Source organism: Musa acuminata, chromosome BXJ1-2, assembly GCF_036884655.1.
Source record: "Musa acuminata AAA Group cultivar baxijiao chromosome BXJ1-2, Cavendish_Baxijiao_AAA, whole genome shotgun sequence".
Classification (NCBI taxonomy): Eukaryota; Viridiplantae; Streptophyta; class Magnoliopsida; order Zingiberales; family Musaceae; genus Musa; species Musa acuminata.
In genome coordinates, this window is record NC_088328.1 from 14,884,828 (window position 1) to 14,900,367 (window position 15,540).

At 55.4% G+C, this 15,540-nt stretch overlaps 2 protein-coding genes across 6 annotated transcripts; both read right to left on the bottom strand.

Moving 5' to 3' along the window:
- Window positions 1-848: 848 nt before the first annotated feature.
- On the bottom strand, window positions 849-15,069 carry LOC103968406 (putative pentatricopeptide repeat-containing protein At4g17915). 5 transcript variants are annotated; one of them, XR_010480635.1, is made up of 3 exons: window positions 14,802-15,069; window positions 13,049-14,719; window positions 849-984 (listed from the first exon to the last, which is right to left on the bottom strand). XR_010480635.1 is itself a non-coding variant. In XM_009381619.3 (2 exons), the coding sequence occupies exon 2, from the start codon at window positions 14,673-14,675 to the stop codon at window positions 13,302-13,304; it is 1,374 nt and encodes a 457-aa protein (XP_009379894.1). In that variant the 5' UTR covers window positions 14,676-14,719; window positions 14,880-15,069; the 3' UTR covers window positions 12,943-13,301. The 5 variants fall into 5 exon arrangements, 4 of the variants coding, with proteins under 4 accessions (XP_009379894.1, XP_009379884.1, XP_018676660.1 ...); XM_009381619.3 differs by lacking the exon at window positions 849-984 and having other exon boundaries at window positions 12,943-14,719; window positions 14,880-15,069; XM_009381609.3 differs by lacking the exon at window positions 849-984 and having other exon boundaries at window positions 12,943-14,719.
- LOC135594768 (uncharacterized) lies at window positions 6,175-8,489 on the bottom strand. The gene is made up of 2 exons (XM_065085279.1): window positions 7,392-8,489; window positions 6,175-7,092 (listed from the first exon to the last, which is right to left on the bottom strand). Exons 1-2 carry the CDS (start codon window positions 8,487-8,489, stop codon window positions 6,175-6,177), a joined length of 2,016 nt encoding a protein of 671 aa, XP_064941351.1.
- Window positions 15,070-15,540: the final 471 nt, after the last annotated feature.

Here is a 15,540-nt window from a genome sequence, read left to right on the forward strand (position 1 = left end):
AAGAATTCTATTTCAAAACTATAAATATAGTATATAATATACCATAATCAAGAAAACAAACTATTGATTGAAGTTCTAAGTTCATTTCTTGAGAAGCAAGGGATTATATAAAATTAAATTATTTGCATCATAGCAAGCAAAAAAAAAAAAATCAAGTTAGTAACTCTGACATAATTTACCGGCCAATTAGAAACCTTATTTCCTTCTCTCTAAATCAAAATATAAGAAAACAAAACAACTTCAAGATTACATGATAAATTCAAGATTACATGCTGACTAAGGATGTCCACTGTCACCGTAGACTGTCACCGAAGATTAGGACTCCTTATGTACATATCGAACCCTTCTCTGCCAAGCAACATGCGACCTTCAGGTATGTCCATTGCTTCACAGTATAAACTAATTCTAAGCAATATATACCAGCAGCCCGAGAAAATACAATCTCTAGCATCTCATAGGACAAATCTAAGCCCACCATTCTGTCTATTGACATAAGAAGCATCACAATTTAGCCAGGTCCATCCAACAGAAACCTTAGTACATCCAACCAGGATTACACATTTCCCACGACCACCCTCAGGCTTGGCTGTAACATAAAATGAAGAGCAAAACCACCTTGAACAATATGGTCCAAGGCTGAAGAAGACTAGTTTCATCAAACATACCATCATTGCGGGCTTTTCAAATCATCCATGGAGTAGTTGCAATCACAGTCGTGCGAGTTAAAGCCACCTACTTCGGTTCAGCATGCCCTTCCTTAAACCAGTCACCATCGACCCAATTCATGAGCCAATATGAACCAGTCAGCGTATTACATGATATCAAAGTATCATATTCTTGACACTTAACAGCTTCTGGTTCCCAATTTCCTTGGAGTAATGGAGCTTCAGGTCCTGGAAGATGCTGACTTTTGTCAGGTTGTTCTCATGAGCAATAGTAAAAGAGGCATCAAATCCATGCTGAGGTGATTCCTGTAGCTTGATCCTGTGAACATGGAATGAGCTACAAGACATTCATGTCATGAATACAAAGCTGGTCTCCTGGAAGAAAACTTTCATGTCCAAAATGAATGAATTTTGCATCAAAAGGGAATTTTAATTTCATGTTTATAAAACTCAATATATAAAATGATGTTTGTTAGTGTAAACACCTTTTTTCTTAGCCGTGACCCGGGAGGTCGTCTCGGCTCGTTCGGGGGTCCGAATGGCGGGGATCTCCCTGGGGCGATGCTCGTCTCCACCGGGGTGGTCGGGTGCGGCCTCGGACTCGGGGCGATGCAGCGACTTCCTCCGGGCGGGGACTCCTTGCCTGCGTGTCCCGAACGGGAGACCTCGGCTTGATACCTGCACAAAGGTCGGGTCGGTTCGACCCGACCCCTCCGACGATCAAGTTAGAGAGATGAAGTGGCGGTTGTTCTGGGCATCCGGTCTGCCCTCCTCCCTCTGGCTCCAGGTCGTTTATAGGGGAACTCGGCATTATCGGGCGCGCCATCCCGTCGGTCGGGGTCGTATCTCTGATGGCGTCCGACATCGCCGAGGATGTTGCGTATGGGATAGGGGAATCGCAGGGTATGGGCGAGCTTCAACTGCTACCTACTTCTGTCTTGTCCTACTGTGCTGGGTTGACTGAGGGGCTGCGGGCTCAGTGAGGCTGACGTTCGGACGCAGACCGTTGCCCTCGTTGCTCTCCCTGGGGCGCCGCGCCTGTCCACGTGCGGGGGGCGTTGCCGGGAGTGGGGTTTACCATTTTTTGCCATATCATATCCCCCCCCCAAAGGAAGCCATGGCTCGGCACCGGACGGTGGGGATTCGAGGCGTGGCTTTGATCGGTAAGCGGCGGTGTTCTTCGTGGTTCACGATTGAGGCACAGGTCCGGGGCAAGTAGGCCACGCTGCGTAGGTGCTTAGTGCGGCATGAGGTCGGGGAATGTGTCTCGGGAGCATGCGGCCGAGGGGCACGTCTCGGGAACATATGGCCGAGGAGCACGTCTCGGGCGGGCTGGTCGCACCGAGGATGTGGTCTCGGGAGCATGCGGCCGAGGAGCACGTCTCGGGCGGGCTGGCGACGCCGAGGAGGTCTCGGGAACATGCGGCCGAGGGGCACGTCTCGGGCGGGCTGGCGGCACCGAGGATGTGGTCTCGGGAGCATGCGGCCGAGGAGCACGTCTCGGGCGGGCTGGCCGCGTCGAGGAGGTCTCGGGAACATGCGGCCGAGGAGCACGTCTCGGGCGGGCTGGCCGCACCGAGGATGTGGTCTCGGGAGCATGCGGCCGAGGAGCACGTCTCGGGCGGGCTGGCCGCGCCGAGGAGGTGGTCTCGGGAACATGTGGGCGAGGAGCACGTCTCGGGCGGGCTGGCCGCGCCGAGGAGGTGGTCTCGGGGACATGCGGCCGAGGGGCACGTCTCGAGCGGGCTGGCCGCGCCGAGGAGGTGGTCTCGGGGACATGCGGCCGAGGAGCACATCTCGGGCGGGCTGGCCGCGTCGAGGAGGTGGTCTCGGGGACATGCGACCGAGGAGCACGTCTCGGGCGGGCTGGCCGCGCCGTGGAAGTGGTCTCGGGAGCATGTGGCCGAGGAGCACGTCTCGGGCGAGCCGGCTGCGCCGAGGAGGGGGTCTCGGGAGCATGCGGCCGAGGAGCACGTCTCGGGCGGGCTAGCCGCGCCGAGGAGGTGGTCTCGGGGACATGCGGCCGAGGAGCACGTCTCGGGCGGGCTGGCTGCGCCGAGGGGGTCTTTGGGAACACGTGGCCGAGGAGCACGTCTCGGGCGAGCTGGCTGCGCCGAGGATGTGGTCTCGGGAGCATGCGGCCGAGGAGCACGTCTCGGGCGGGCTGGCTGCGCCGAGGAGGTGGTCTCGGGGACATGCTCGGGCGAGCTGGCTGCGCCGAGGATATGGTCTCGGGAGCATGCGGCCGAGGAGCACGTCTCGGGCGGGCTAGCTGCGCCGAGGATATGGTCTCGGGAGCATGCAGCCGAGGAGCACGTCTCGGGCGGGCTGGCCGCGCCGAGGAGGTGGTCTCGGGGACATGCGGCCGAGGAGCACGTCTCGGGCGGGCTGGCCGCGCCGAGGAGGTGGTCTCGGGGACATGCGGCCGAGGAGCACGTCTCGGGCGGGCTGGCCGCGCCGAGGAGGTGGTCTCGGGGACATGCGGCCGAGGAGCACGTCTCGGGCGGGCTGGCCGCGCCGAGGAGGTGGTCTCGGGGACATGCGGTCGAGGAGCACGTCTCGGGCGGGCTGGCCGCGCTGAGGATGTGGTCTCGGGGGCATGCGGCCGAGGAGCACGTCTCGGGCGGGCGGGCCGCGCCGAGGAGGTGGTCTCGGGGACATGCGGCCGAGGAGCACGTCTCGGGCGAGCTGGCTGCGCCGAGGATGTGGTCTCGGGAGCATGCGGCCGAGGAGCACGTCTCAGGCGGGCTGGCCGCGCCGAGGAGGTGGTCTCGGGGACATGCGGCCGAGGAGCACGTCTTGGGCGGGCTGGCCGCGCCGAGGAGGTGGTCTCGGGGACATGCGGCCGAGGAGCACGTCTCGGGCGGGCTGGCCGCGCCGAGGAGGTGGTCTCGGGGACATGCGGCCGAGGAGCACGTCTCGGGCGGGCTGGCCGCGCCGAGGATGTGGTCTCGGGGGCATGCGGTCGAGGAGCATGTCTCGGGCGGGCTGGCCGCGCCGTGGAAGTGGTCTCGGGGACACGCGGGAAGATCGTCGTTCTTATCAGACGTCGAGGGGTCGCAGTGGCCGTTCTCCGTGCTGTTCCCTGCAGCGACCTTGGGTCCGCATTTATGATGGGGTGTTCGTTGGCCTTCCCTGGTGCGACGAGCGAGTGTGCGGATGAGCTGTTGGCCGCTATGGGGAGACGAAGGGACGTCTCACCTGGCGAGGCTTTTCCTATATAAACGGCGCACTCGGCCCGTTTCACAATTCTGGTCGCTGAGTCTTGGACCTCGTCACCCTTTCTGTCATCACATCCTCTCCTTACCTACGCCGTCACTCCCCAGTTGCCCTTGTTTGTCCCAAAGCCGGTAAGGATGCCCCTCTCGCCTGTCTCTTCATCTCCGTCCCCTGATAGAGTCCGGGAGTGCACGCCTCCGCCCTCCCCGGACGAGGAGGCGGCGCGAGCCCTTGAGGCTCTCTAATGTGGCCGCACGACCTCGACTCGGCGGTGAGCGGGTCATTGCTGGAGAAGCTCCGGGAGTGTTATCACATCCCGGAGGAGTTTGTTCTAGTCGCACCTAACCCGGGGAAGCGGTCGTACGACCCGGTGCCTCGAGGTTTCGCGCTGACCCAAGATGCCCTAGAGGCTGGGTTGCGCCTTCCCCTTCACCCCATCATCGTCTCCTGCCTATCTCTATGGCGGATTTCACCTTCCCAGGTGGCGCCTAACTCATGGCGGTACCTGGTAGCGTTCTTGGGGGAATGTTACTATGCTAACATCACCCCTACCCGAAACCTCTTTCTCTCTTGTTTTCGCCTTCTCAAGGGGCCGGGGGGCTATTTCGTGTCAGCCCGGGCTGGCTTTCGCGTCGGGGGAGCCCCTTCGAATAACAAAGGGTGGAAAGGGCGGTTTTTTTACGTTAGCTGGCCGAGGGATTGGGGCTTCGGAGTTCGGTGGGCTGTGAGGGTGATAGATAACACAGTCCCGGACTTGAACGATGAGGAGCGTCGGGACTTGAAGAGGCTTCGGGCAATCCTTCCCGGTTCTCAGGCCATCCGAGCTATGACCGAGGAGTGGCTAGCCGAGGCGGGTCTTAGTTCGGCTTTCGGGGGTATGTTTGTAGAGGGTGTTCTCTATGCCTTGTTTGTTTCCACAATTTGTGATGGTTTGCTTGTCTCCTTTGTAGGAATGAAGCTCCTGTCCCTCCGTGGTGGTCGCTCCTCGTCGGCTTCTTCCCCGCGCCAGTCCGCTGCTTCCTCTCCGCGTTCCTCAGCCGACCCATTGCCCGGTTCGGCAGGTGCCCCATTAGAGATCCCAGAGGGACGTCCGTCAAAGAAGGCAAAGACGACGGGTCCCGGGAAAGCCAAGGCGGGGACCACTCCTTCAACAATCGTGGGCGCCAAGCGGACCACTCGGGACGAGGGGCCTTCCCGAGTTGAAGGGCCTAGCCAGGGGACGGCCGGGAAGAGGTCAAGCTTGCCCACGGTGGATGATCTGTGCGGGCTACGCACGGGGGCCGACGAGCCCCTATGGTCAGTGGTGATGGGCGAGCTTCCGCCGGGGGAGGCTTCCGACCCGCTGGTTGCCCGATGGAAGGGGCTGTCCCGAGGGGACAAGGTATGGGCCGGGGGAGATCCCTCGGCTGCCTTTCTTCGAGGCGTGCTCCACCCCGACCTGGCTCGGGACCTATACACCCTGCCTTCGGAGACCATGCTTAACAAGGCGGGGAGGTTTCTAACACTGGTAAGCATTTTGCTAACTCCGGGCATCCCCGCGACTGCGCGCTGACCCTTATTTTCCTGTGGCAGGGCCTCCACTATTCGACGGCGCTAATGGATCGAGTGCGCGACGCTGGCCAGGCAATCTGGGACCTCAGCGAGCGCAACTCCGAGTTGTGCCGCCAGCTAGAGGAGGTTCGGGCTGGGTCGGGCCCCGAGGCGATAGCGGCCGCGGAAAAACGCGCGGCCGCGGAAAGAGCAGAGCTCGAGCAGTCAGGCAATTCAGTCAGGAGCTCCAGGAGTTCCTCCGTTTGGATCGGGCCGAGCTCCGCCTGTTGAAGTCGGAGGCGCTTGGTCTCACCAAGAGGGCGGAGAAGGCCGAGGCCGAAGCCCGTGCTGCCTCCGATGCGCTGGCCGAGGAGGTTCGCCTCCGTCCGTCGAAGGACAAGGAGGCGATTGAAGCCTACAAGAGGTCCGAGAACTTCGAGCTCGGGCTGACCCGAATGGGACGAGTATCCTACGAGTATGGATACAGAATCGCCCTGGGTCGCTTCTGCTCATGTCCTCCTGGTTCCGAGGTGGAAAAGGACCCGTTCGCCTCTCACCCCGTGGATCTGGAGGTGGACATGCCGGAGGACGTGCCATTCGACGACCGCCCGAAGACTCCAGGAGAGTAGTGAGGGTCGTTTTTGTATGTCGGGGTTGAGGGTGTGAGGGGTTTCTGTATGGGTTTTGGCTTCTGTATCCCCTCCTTTTTAATAAAATGATCTTCTTTTTCGTTTTCTGTGTTTGCGTAGTGCCTACATCTTCAGACGAAGTATTTCCTAAGGTTCTGTATGTTCCAAGTCCGGGGCACGGGGTCGCCATTCATTGTTGCGAGTCGGAACGTCCCTGGTCGGGATACTCCAATGACCCGATAGGGTCCTTCCCACTTCGGGGTCAGCTTCCCCCTTGCTTGGGTTGGGCGGCTGACCTCGGTTTTGCGCAGGACCAGGTCCTCTAATTTTATTGATCGGGGTCGTACTCTCCGGTTGTAGACCCTCGCTACGGCTCTTTTGTAAGAAAGAGCTTTCTGGTGTGCGTTGGCCCGTCTTTCCTCGAGTAGGTCCAGGTTGGATCGGAGCCCTTCTCCCGAGGCCTCTTCGCTGTAGTCTGCCGTCCGCGGAGTCGGGATGGCTACTTCGGATGGCAATACGGCCTCGGTCCCGAACGTGAGGCTGTAGGGAGACTCCCCGGTCGGGGTCTTGGGGGTAGTGCACATCGCCCATAGGACGCTCGGGAGCTCGTCGATCCAAGCCGATCGGGCAGCGGATACCCTTCTCTTGAGGCCGTCGACGATGGACCGGTTGGTTACCTCAGCTAGCCCATTCGCCTGGGGGTAAGCCACCGAGCTGAACCTCAGCTGAATTTTGTGCTTGGCGCAAAACTCTTGGAATCTCCTATCGGCGAATTGAGGTCCATTGTCGGTGACGATGGACTGGGGCAGGCCGAACCGAGTTATGAGGTTTCTCCACACGAACCTTTCCACTTGTGACTCCGTAATGGTCGCTAGGGGCTCGGCTTCGACCCACCTGGTAAAGTAGTCCACTCCCACGATGATGTACTTCCGCTGGCCGGAGGCGGGTGGGAGAGGCCCGAGTATGTCCAGTCCCCATTGCGCGAATGGCCAGGCACAATCGACAGGGGTGAACAGGACCGCCGACCGTCGGGCGGTGCGGGCGTGCTCCTGGCACGAAAGCTTTCGCGTCCTGGCGCATGGTCGGCCAGTAGTACCCCTGTCGGAGTATCTTGTGCGCCAGGGCTCGTTCGCCTATGTGTTCCCCGCAGGCCCCTTCATGCATGTCGGACAGAATGGTCCGAGCTTCGTTTGGCTCTAGGCAGCGTAACAAGGGGCGCGAGAAGGACCGCTTGTACAGCCGTCCTTCCTCTTCGATGTACCATGCCTACGTCCGACGCAAGCGTCGAGCCGTGGTTTCATTTGTCGGGTAGGGCCCCATCCCGCTTGAAGCGTAGCATCTACTGTACCCAAGTGGCCGGCGCGCCGCCCGTGACCGTGGCGACGACCTCTATGGCTCGGTGGGGGAGCACTTCGGTCTCGGGTTGAGCCCAGGGGGCCGAGCCGGACGCCCATTTTGCCAGGGTGTCGGCTCGCTGGTTCTCGCTCCTGGGAACATTCGACAATTCAAAATGGGCAAACTTGGTGGCAAGGCTTTTTACCTGTGCTAGATATTTCGCCATAGTCGGGTCCCGGGATTCGTATCCGCCGTCGAGCTGCCTAGCCACCAGCTGTGAGTCGGTGATGACGCGTATGTCGGTCACCCGCATTTTCAGTGCCAACTGGAGCCCCGCCAGGAGAGCCTCGTATTCTGCCTCGTTGTTGGTGGCCCTGAACCCGAAGCGGAAGGAGCGCTCGATCGAGCGGCCGTCAGGTGTCACCAGCACCAGCCCTGCACCGGCGCCTTTTGCGTTGGCCGACCCGTCTACGTGGAGGGTCCACGTCTCACGCGGTGGCTCGAGTTCCTCGCCTGTGCTCGGGGTCAGCTCTACAATGAAGTCTGCCACGGCCTGGGCTTTGATGGCGGTCCGTGGTATATACTGTATGTCGTGCTCGCCGAGCTCCACTGCCCATTTGAGGAGACGCCCTGCAACGTCGAATTTAGACAGAACAAGTCGGAGCGGCTGGTCAGTTATTACCTCTATCGGGTGGGCCTGGAAATAAGGGCGGAGCTTTCGCGCCGACAGAACGAGCGCCAGCGCCAGCTTTTCGATTGGCCGGTAGCGTTCTTCTGGCCCGCTCAGCATGTGGCTGACATAGTAGACCGGCAGTTGGTCGCCGGAGTTTTCTTTGACCAGAACCGAACTGACCGCGTGCTGGGAGGCGGCGAGGTAGAGACTCAATTTCTCCCCAGGGGAGACTGAAGCGAGTCGGGGGAGGTTGGCCAGGTGTTGCTTCATCCGCTCGAAGGCCCTCTCGCATTCCGTCGTCCATCGGAAGTTCTTCGGATCCTTCAGGGCCTGGAAGAAGGGGAGGCAGCGATCTCCCGATCGGGAAAGAAAACGTGATAACGCGACTAGCCTCCCGTTAAGGCGCTGCAGGTCTCTGATCGTCCGAGGAGGCTGCATGTCAATGATGGCCTGTATCTTTTCCGGGTTGGCGTCAATCCCTCTCTCATGTATGATGAATCCGAGGAATTTTCCTGAGGTCACGCCGAAGGCGCACTTGGCGGGGTTGAGGCGCAGGGCGAACCTTCGCAGGGTGTCGAATGTTTCAGCTAGGTCGGAAGGATGGGCCTCCGCCGTTCGGCTCTTTACGATCATGTCGTCGACATATATCTCCATGTTTCATCCAATCTGGTGTGCGAATATCCTGTTCACCGTCCTCTGGTAGGTCGCCCCGGTATTTTTCAACCCGAACGGCATGACTTTGTAAAAATATATCCCTTGCTCGGTGAGGAAGGCTGTGTGCTCTTGGTCTTCGGGTGCCATCCTGATCTGGTTGTACCCAGAGAATGCGTCCATAAACGAAAGACGGGCGTGGCCGGCCGTGGCGTCAACTAGCTGGTCGATCTTCGGTAGGGGGTAGCAATCTTTTGGGCAAGCGTTATTGAGACTGGTGTAGTCAATGCACATCCGCCAGCTTCCATTAGGCTTTTTGACAAGGACTACATTGGAGAGCCACTGTGGGTACCTCACCTCTTCTATGAAACCGGCCGCCAGAAGTCGTTTTACCTCTTCTCGGATGGCCAGTTGCCGATCCGGGGCCTGCCGCCTGGGTCTCTGTTTTACCGGGCGGGCGTCGGACGAGATGTTCAAGTGGTGCAGCGCGACATCCGGGTGGACTCCGACTAGGTCAGTCGGCGTCCAAGCGAAGATGTCGACGTTGGCTCGCAGAAGGCCGACGAGCTGCTGTTGCTCTTGTTCGGGCAGTCCCGACCCGACTTTGACTGTTTGGTCGGGCCTTCCTTCGATCAGTGGCAAATCAATGGTGGATTCCTTCGGCTCGGGGCGGGGGGTCGGTTTTTTTCCCTCCCGGGGGTCTTCCAGCGGGGATTGGATCCTCGCTCTCTTGTTTAGTGACACAGCGGTCAAGTAGCAGCGCTTGGACTCCCAGGAGTTCCCCGCCACTTCCCCGACCCCATCGTGGGTCGGGAACTTGATGGTATGGTAGTAAGTTGAGATGACGGCTCGGGTCTTGTTGAGGGTTGGTCGTTCGAGGATGGCGTTGTATGCCGTGGGGAGGTCGACCACCAGAAAGGAGGTCATCACCGTTTTTGCCTTCGGGAAGACTCCCAAGGTTAGGGGCAGGGTGATGACCCCTAGTGACGAGATTGAGGCGCCGGTGAACCCCGTGAGTGTTGAGCATACCGGCTTCATGTTCTCCTTTACCAGACCGAGCTTTTGGAAGACGTCCCAGTAAAGTATATCGGCCGAGCTTCCAGTGTCGACCATGATCCTTCTCACTTGCGCGTTGGCGATTCTGGCTGATATTACCAACGCGTCATCATGTTTGGCTGGTTCAGGTCCCCCGGTCGGGAAGGTGACTTCGGGGCCTTTTTCATGTTTGGAGGCTTCAGCCCGGGAGGCCCTGGCGTATGCCCTTCCGCCCGCCATGGAACTCCCTCCGGACGCTGGTCCGCCGGTTATGACATCTATGTGCCGATCGATGGGGCCTTCCGGGCGTGGCGAGAGCTCCTTGTCTGGTCGGAGGTATGAGCCGAGGTGCCCTCGGCGGATGAGCTCCTCAATTTGCCTTTTTAATTCTCGACACTCCTCGGTGTCGTGACCAGGCTGTCGGTGGAAACGACAGTATTTAGAGCGGTCCGCGAGTTCGCGCGGGCTCCTCATCGGGTAGGGGTCTTTGAGAAGGCCTTTCTCCTTAATGTGGAGAAATATTTCGGTCCGAGAGGAGTTCAGGCCCGGGGGAGGGGACCTAGGTGCCGCATCGTTGAGGCCGCCGGCCCTACGCCGGAAGGTAGCGGGCTGTTGTTGTTGGGACTGCTCTGGCTTGACCCTCTTGCGCTCGTCGCGCCTCCCGACCATCCATGCCTTAGCAGCGATGTACTGGTTCGCACGCTGCAACATTTCGGGAACCGAAGTGGGGGGTCGCTCCACCAGAGACCAAAAGAATCGGGTAGGGCGCAGGCCCATCATGAATGCCTGCATCATCAAAGAAGGGTGAGCGTCAGACAGCCCGCGGATTTGTGTGGTGAAGCGGTTCACAAAGTGAGAGAGGGGCTCATCCTCCCTCTGGTTGAGCCCGAGGAGCATCGCCACCGACGGCTTCGGTTTGGCATGAACCAGGAAGTTAAGCTCAAAGTCCCTGGCCAATTGGTCGAAAGAGGCGATGGTCGCAGTCTTCAGATTGCTGTACCACGCTCGGGCTAGGCCCCGCAGGGTTGTCGGGAACGCCCTGCACATCAGGGCATCGGATGTCCCGTATAGCGCCATTTGGGCGCAGAAAGCGGCTACGTGGTCCGCCGGATCGGTGGCACCGTCATAGGCATCCAATGACGGGAGCCGAAAATGCGGCGGGATTGCTTGCTCTTGAATCTCGGGGGTGAAGGGGGACCCCTGGTGTCGCTCGGCCCCCGAGTCTCCCCTGGTCCGGCGAACCTCATGCTGCACCTCGTCCAGCCGGCGGCCTACGAGGCGTAGCTGGGCCCACAGGCCCTCCGTCGAGTCTGAAAGTGGGGCCACGGGCGTCGGGTGCGCCGCTGGTTCCTCCGCTCCTCGGCTCCCGGGTTGGGTCGATTGGTCCGGAGGCGAAGCGGGAGACTCGGGGAGCGGTGCGGGGTTTTGAGCGGCGGGCCGTTGCCGTGGTGGAGGTAGGGTTGAGTGTGAAGACGTCGGGGGAGAGACCAGCGGGATGATGGTCTGCATCACTCCCGTAAGAGCCCGGACCTGGTGCGTGAGGTCGTAGAAGGCTTCGGGTGGCACGGGTGACGGGCCACCGGGATTGGCGATGGGTGGCGATAGACCCGGATCGTTGAACAATCGCCAATAGCGCTCCGAGATCGCAGCGGGGCGCTCGTCCCAAACCCCCTCCTGTTGGGGATGTTCTTCCGTTGCGTCGGTCGTGTGCGACCGGACGGCTGGGGGTTCGTTGGAGTGAGCCTGTTGATCGTTTGACATTCGGACCGGCCCTCCTTCTAGCGCCATTATGTTAGTGTAAACACCTTTTTTCTTAGCCGTGACCCGGGAGGTCGTCTCGGCTCGTTCGGGGGTCCGAATGGCGGGGATCTCCCTGGGGCGATGCTCGTCTCCACCAGGGTGGTCGGGTGCGGCCTCGGACTCGGGGCGATGCAGCGACTTCCTCCGGGCGGGGACTCCTTGCCTGCGTGTCCCGAACGGGAGACCTCGGCTTGATACCTGCACAAAGGTCGGGTCGGTTCGACCCGACCCCTCCGACGATCAAGTTAGAGAGATGAAGTGGCGGTTGTTCTGGGCATCCGGTCTGCCCTCCTCCCTCTGGCTCCAGGACGTTTATAGGGGAACTCGGCATTATCGGGCGCGCCATCCCGTCGGTCGGGGCCGTATCTCTGATGGCGTCCGACATCGCCGAGGATGTTGCGTATGGGATCGGGGAATCGCAGGGTATGGGCGAGCTTCAACCGCTACCTACTTCTGTCTCGTCCTACTGTGCTGGGTTGACTGAGGGGCTGCGGGCTCAGTGAGGCTGACGTTCGGACGCAGACCGTTGCCCTCGTTGCTCTCCCTGGGGCGCCGCACCTGTCCACGTGCGGGGGGCGTTGCCGGGAGTGGGGTTTACCAATTTTTTGCCATATCAATGTTAATTTCACACATTTTTGTACAAAAAGAAACCATTCACACATGCACACAAAAACAAGAGAGTGAGAGGTAACTATTGTTCATGTCCAATGTAGCTGAAAATATTCACAGTTATGCATACATTGAGCTCATCATAGCTCTGGAGGATAGCTTTTGGAATGACATCTTAAAGGTGGCTGGTAAAAAGTTTCTGATGATGATTTCCATATTTTAGCTGTAGATACACTTTAGTTTAATCCATGTTTCATTAAACATTTAAAAGGATGCAACTGGAATATTTGACTTTAGTTTAAATTAAGTAGCTCATTTTGTCTCCATCCAGCAATGGATGACAAAAGTTTTATTCCAAATAATAATTTGTACATGTTAAGCAACAAATCCTTTTTGACCAGGGGGACCAACGTTTGAATTACAGAAACAACTTCTCCAATGTCCACCAACAAAGAGAAGACTACGTACATTAATCCTTCTTAGCCTGCAGCAACATAACCTATTATCAACCAAGCAAGTTCGCCAATAATTGTGATGCAGCCTGAAATTAAGTTCATTTTTTTCTGCTAGCAAAAAGTACACACCACATTGCTACACCTAGTTAGATCAGAGCATTTTTGGTCTGAACAGAAAAGAATGTAACTGCTTACAGGGTAATTAATATCCAGCGAAAACCTTTGCATCAGAAAGGAAATTGTTGCAAGACAAATAATGTAATGTACAATCTTCTACATGTAATCCCACTCTGTTTTCAGTGAAAATGAGTTGGACAAATAAAAGGCTAATGAAGTCAAACTAGCAACAATGGCAGCTCCTTCATAACTAGGCAGTGATTGACTTCTGATATTTAATTTCAATCGTTATTCAACTAAAACATAGTTCAAAATTTATTTTCATCAAACCTTATACATTCCCTGGTGCTGTTTTGCCAAAGTAAAGCAGCACAATGTGTTGTATACAGGTGAAATACATTCCAGCTGTTCAAGGCCCAAGATCAGCAGAATCAAGTGTCACAAACATATCATGCAACACTGGATTCTCAGGCAGGCTATCCGTATGCCTGATGCTGCCTGAAGCATGATTCATGTTCAGGCCAGATAAAGAGTCTGTCCCAACAGTTTCATATCCAACAAAGTTCACATGCTGTTTCTCAATTTAGTACCGCAAAAGGCAAGCAACACGCAAAGATGCTCTTAATCTTTTCGCATCCCTTCTAAATCCAGCACTTTGAAGACCAGCTATAACGGCACGGTGGGTAGATGTGAGCACACTACTACCCTCCTTTAAGCAATTCAGCAATAGCTTGGATGCAGCATGAAATCTACTCTTCTTACATAGTCCATTAACAATTGATGTGTATGTGTAATTATCCTTAGATTTCATCTCATGGAATAACTTGAGGGCTAAATCCACTTCTCCTAGTTTACACAATCCATCAATTAAGCAATTATAAGCCACTAAGTTTGAGCGGAAGCCCCTCATCTCCATCATATGCAGTTGCTTGTTGGCAGAATCAATGTATCCCATCCTGCACAAACCATCTATGAGTATAGAGTATGTGTATTGATCACTCCCAAGGCCAGCTTCTTCCATCTCATTAACCAACTGGAATGCATAGTCTAGCTTGCCTTCTTTGCATTGTAGATAAATTATAGTATTATAACATGCTTTATCCAGACCTATGCCATTTCTTAACATCTGCTCTACACAAGCATTAGCATCTTCAAGATTACCCATCTTGATCAATGCACTTATTGCTGCACAATACGCAAAGACATCAGCAGTGTAGCCTTTATTCATCATCCCATAAAATATCTCAAATCCTTGCTCAAATCTTCCATTTTGAAAGCAGCATTTCATAACCGTCGTATAAGTTATCTCATTTGGAACACAGTCTGATTCACCCAGCTCCTTGAGAATCCTTCTTGCTTCACCTATCCTACCAGATTTACAAAGGCCATTGATTATTGTATTATATGTAACCAGCTCTGCAGAAAAACCAAGCCTTTCTAAGTTCCTAAAGAGCCTGAGGCCACTCATAGCATTCCCTGTCTTGCACATGCCATTAATCAAGGTGTTGTATGTGGTCAAAGAAGGGGTGACATTTTTTGATATCATATCCAAATAAATCTTGTAAGCGTCCTCTGGGTATCCGCATTTAAACAGGCAATGCATCAAGGTGTTATAAGTCCAAACATCTGGCACAAGTCCAGCCTGCAGCATTTCTTCAAACAGATCCAGGGAACGTGTCGGGAGGCAACACCGAGTAGCGCCAGCGATCAAAGAATTGTAAGTAATGACATCTGGTCTCACTCCTGCTTCTCTCATTCTATAAAGAATCACGTATGCTTCATCTATGCCTACCAGACAGCAGTACGCATCGATCAACGTGTTATACGTCACAACATCAGGAAGGCAACCTAGTCTGATGCCATCAATGATAACCGCCTCAGCTTTGTCCAAGTTCCTAGCTTTACACAGGGAAGACACGCAGACGTTCAACAATTTTGTCGAAAGTCTACGGATCATTCCCTCATAAGGGCAGATAAAAGGAACTAATCTGGCACCCTGATCTACAAGGAGCAAGAAATATGTCAAACTTATGGACACGGAATTGCACGAAATGAGGAATATTAAGCATGAAGAACAACACACATCCAAAAACAACAGGAAATGGCCACGAGCTATATGTGAAGCCAAGTATCAAACAGATGGTGGGCATAAGTTATGTACTGGCGAAACCGACAGGGACACCAAGAAGAGATAACGGAAGACGGAGAGTTTAAATCAAGGGAAGATAGCGGCACCGGAGGATCTGGTGACCGTGCGGCCAAAGCGAGAAGCTGTGTGGCAGTCGTCCTGACGGCTGCCAGAGAGAGAGAGAAGAGGACTTTGGGAGTGTGAGGAGAGGCGACGGTGTGGATGACCGGGTTTTCGGGCTTTATCCCAACAAAAGAAGTCGAGAGAGGTGGGGTGGGTTGCAAGTGGATCGGATCCAAACAGTTAACACTCGAGATCCGAAATCGTCAACTCAATTAGAAGAGAAGAAATTGTACGGCAAAAAAGAAATTCTTAAATTTTAAATATATAATAATATTTTTTATATCAATTAGCATAGTCTCTATAACTTAATTAATCAAAATTTAGGTTTTTAATAGATGTAAAATCCATCCTTTCAAAATACGATTATAGCATATTTTATCCTATAAACTATTAATATGCTGTCTGTCGTATTTAGATTTTTTATGTATACCGCCCACATTAATGGTCATCCAATAAACTTTGATTAATCATTTTAATGGTGATCACCAACAACTAATTTGCGGCTAAAATTATTTTTTATATTTTAGATATTCTTTTGTCATTCTCATCTATTATTTTATCTTTTTAATCA

Excerpts from the sequence above, each read along its gene's own strand:
- LOC135594768 (XM_065085279.1), bottom strand. The coding sequence starts at position 8,489 with ATGCAGCCTCCTCGGACGATCAGAGACCTGCAGCGCCTTAACGGGAGG. Across the intron at positions 7,093-7,391 it reads GCGGCGCGCCGGCCACTTGG|GAGCACGCCCGCACCGCCCG; the intron begins GTACAGTAGATG and ends CTTTCGTGCCAG.
- LOC103968406 (XM_009381609.3), bottom strand. The coding sequence starts at position 14,868 with ATGCCCACCATCTGTTTGATACTTGGCTTCACATATAGCTCGTGGCCA. Across the intron at positions 14,720-14,801 it reads ATTTCCTGTTGTTTTTGGAT|ATCAGGGTGCCAGATTAGTT; the intron begins GTGTGTTGTTCT and ends TGCTCCTTGTAG.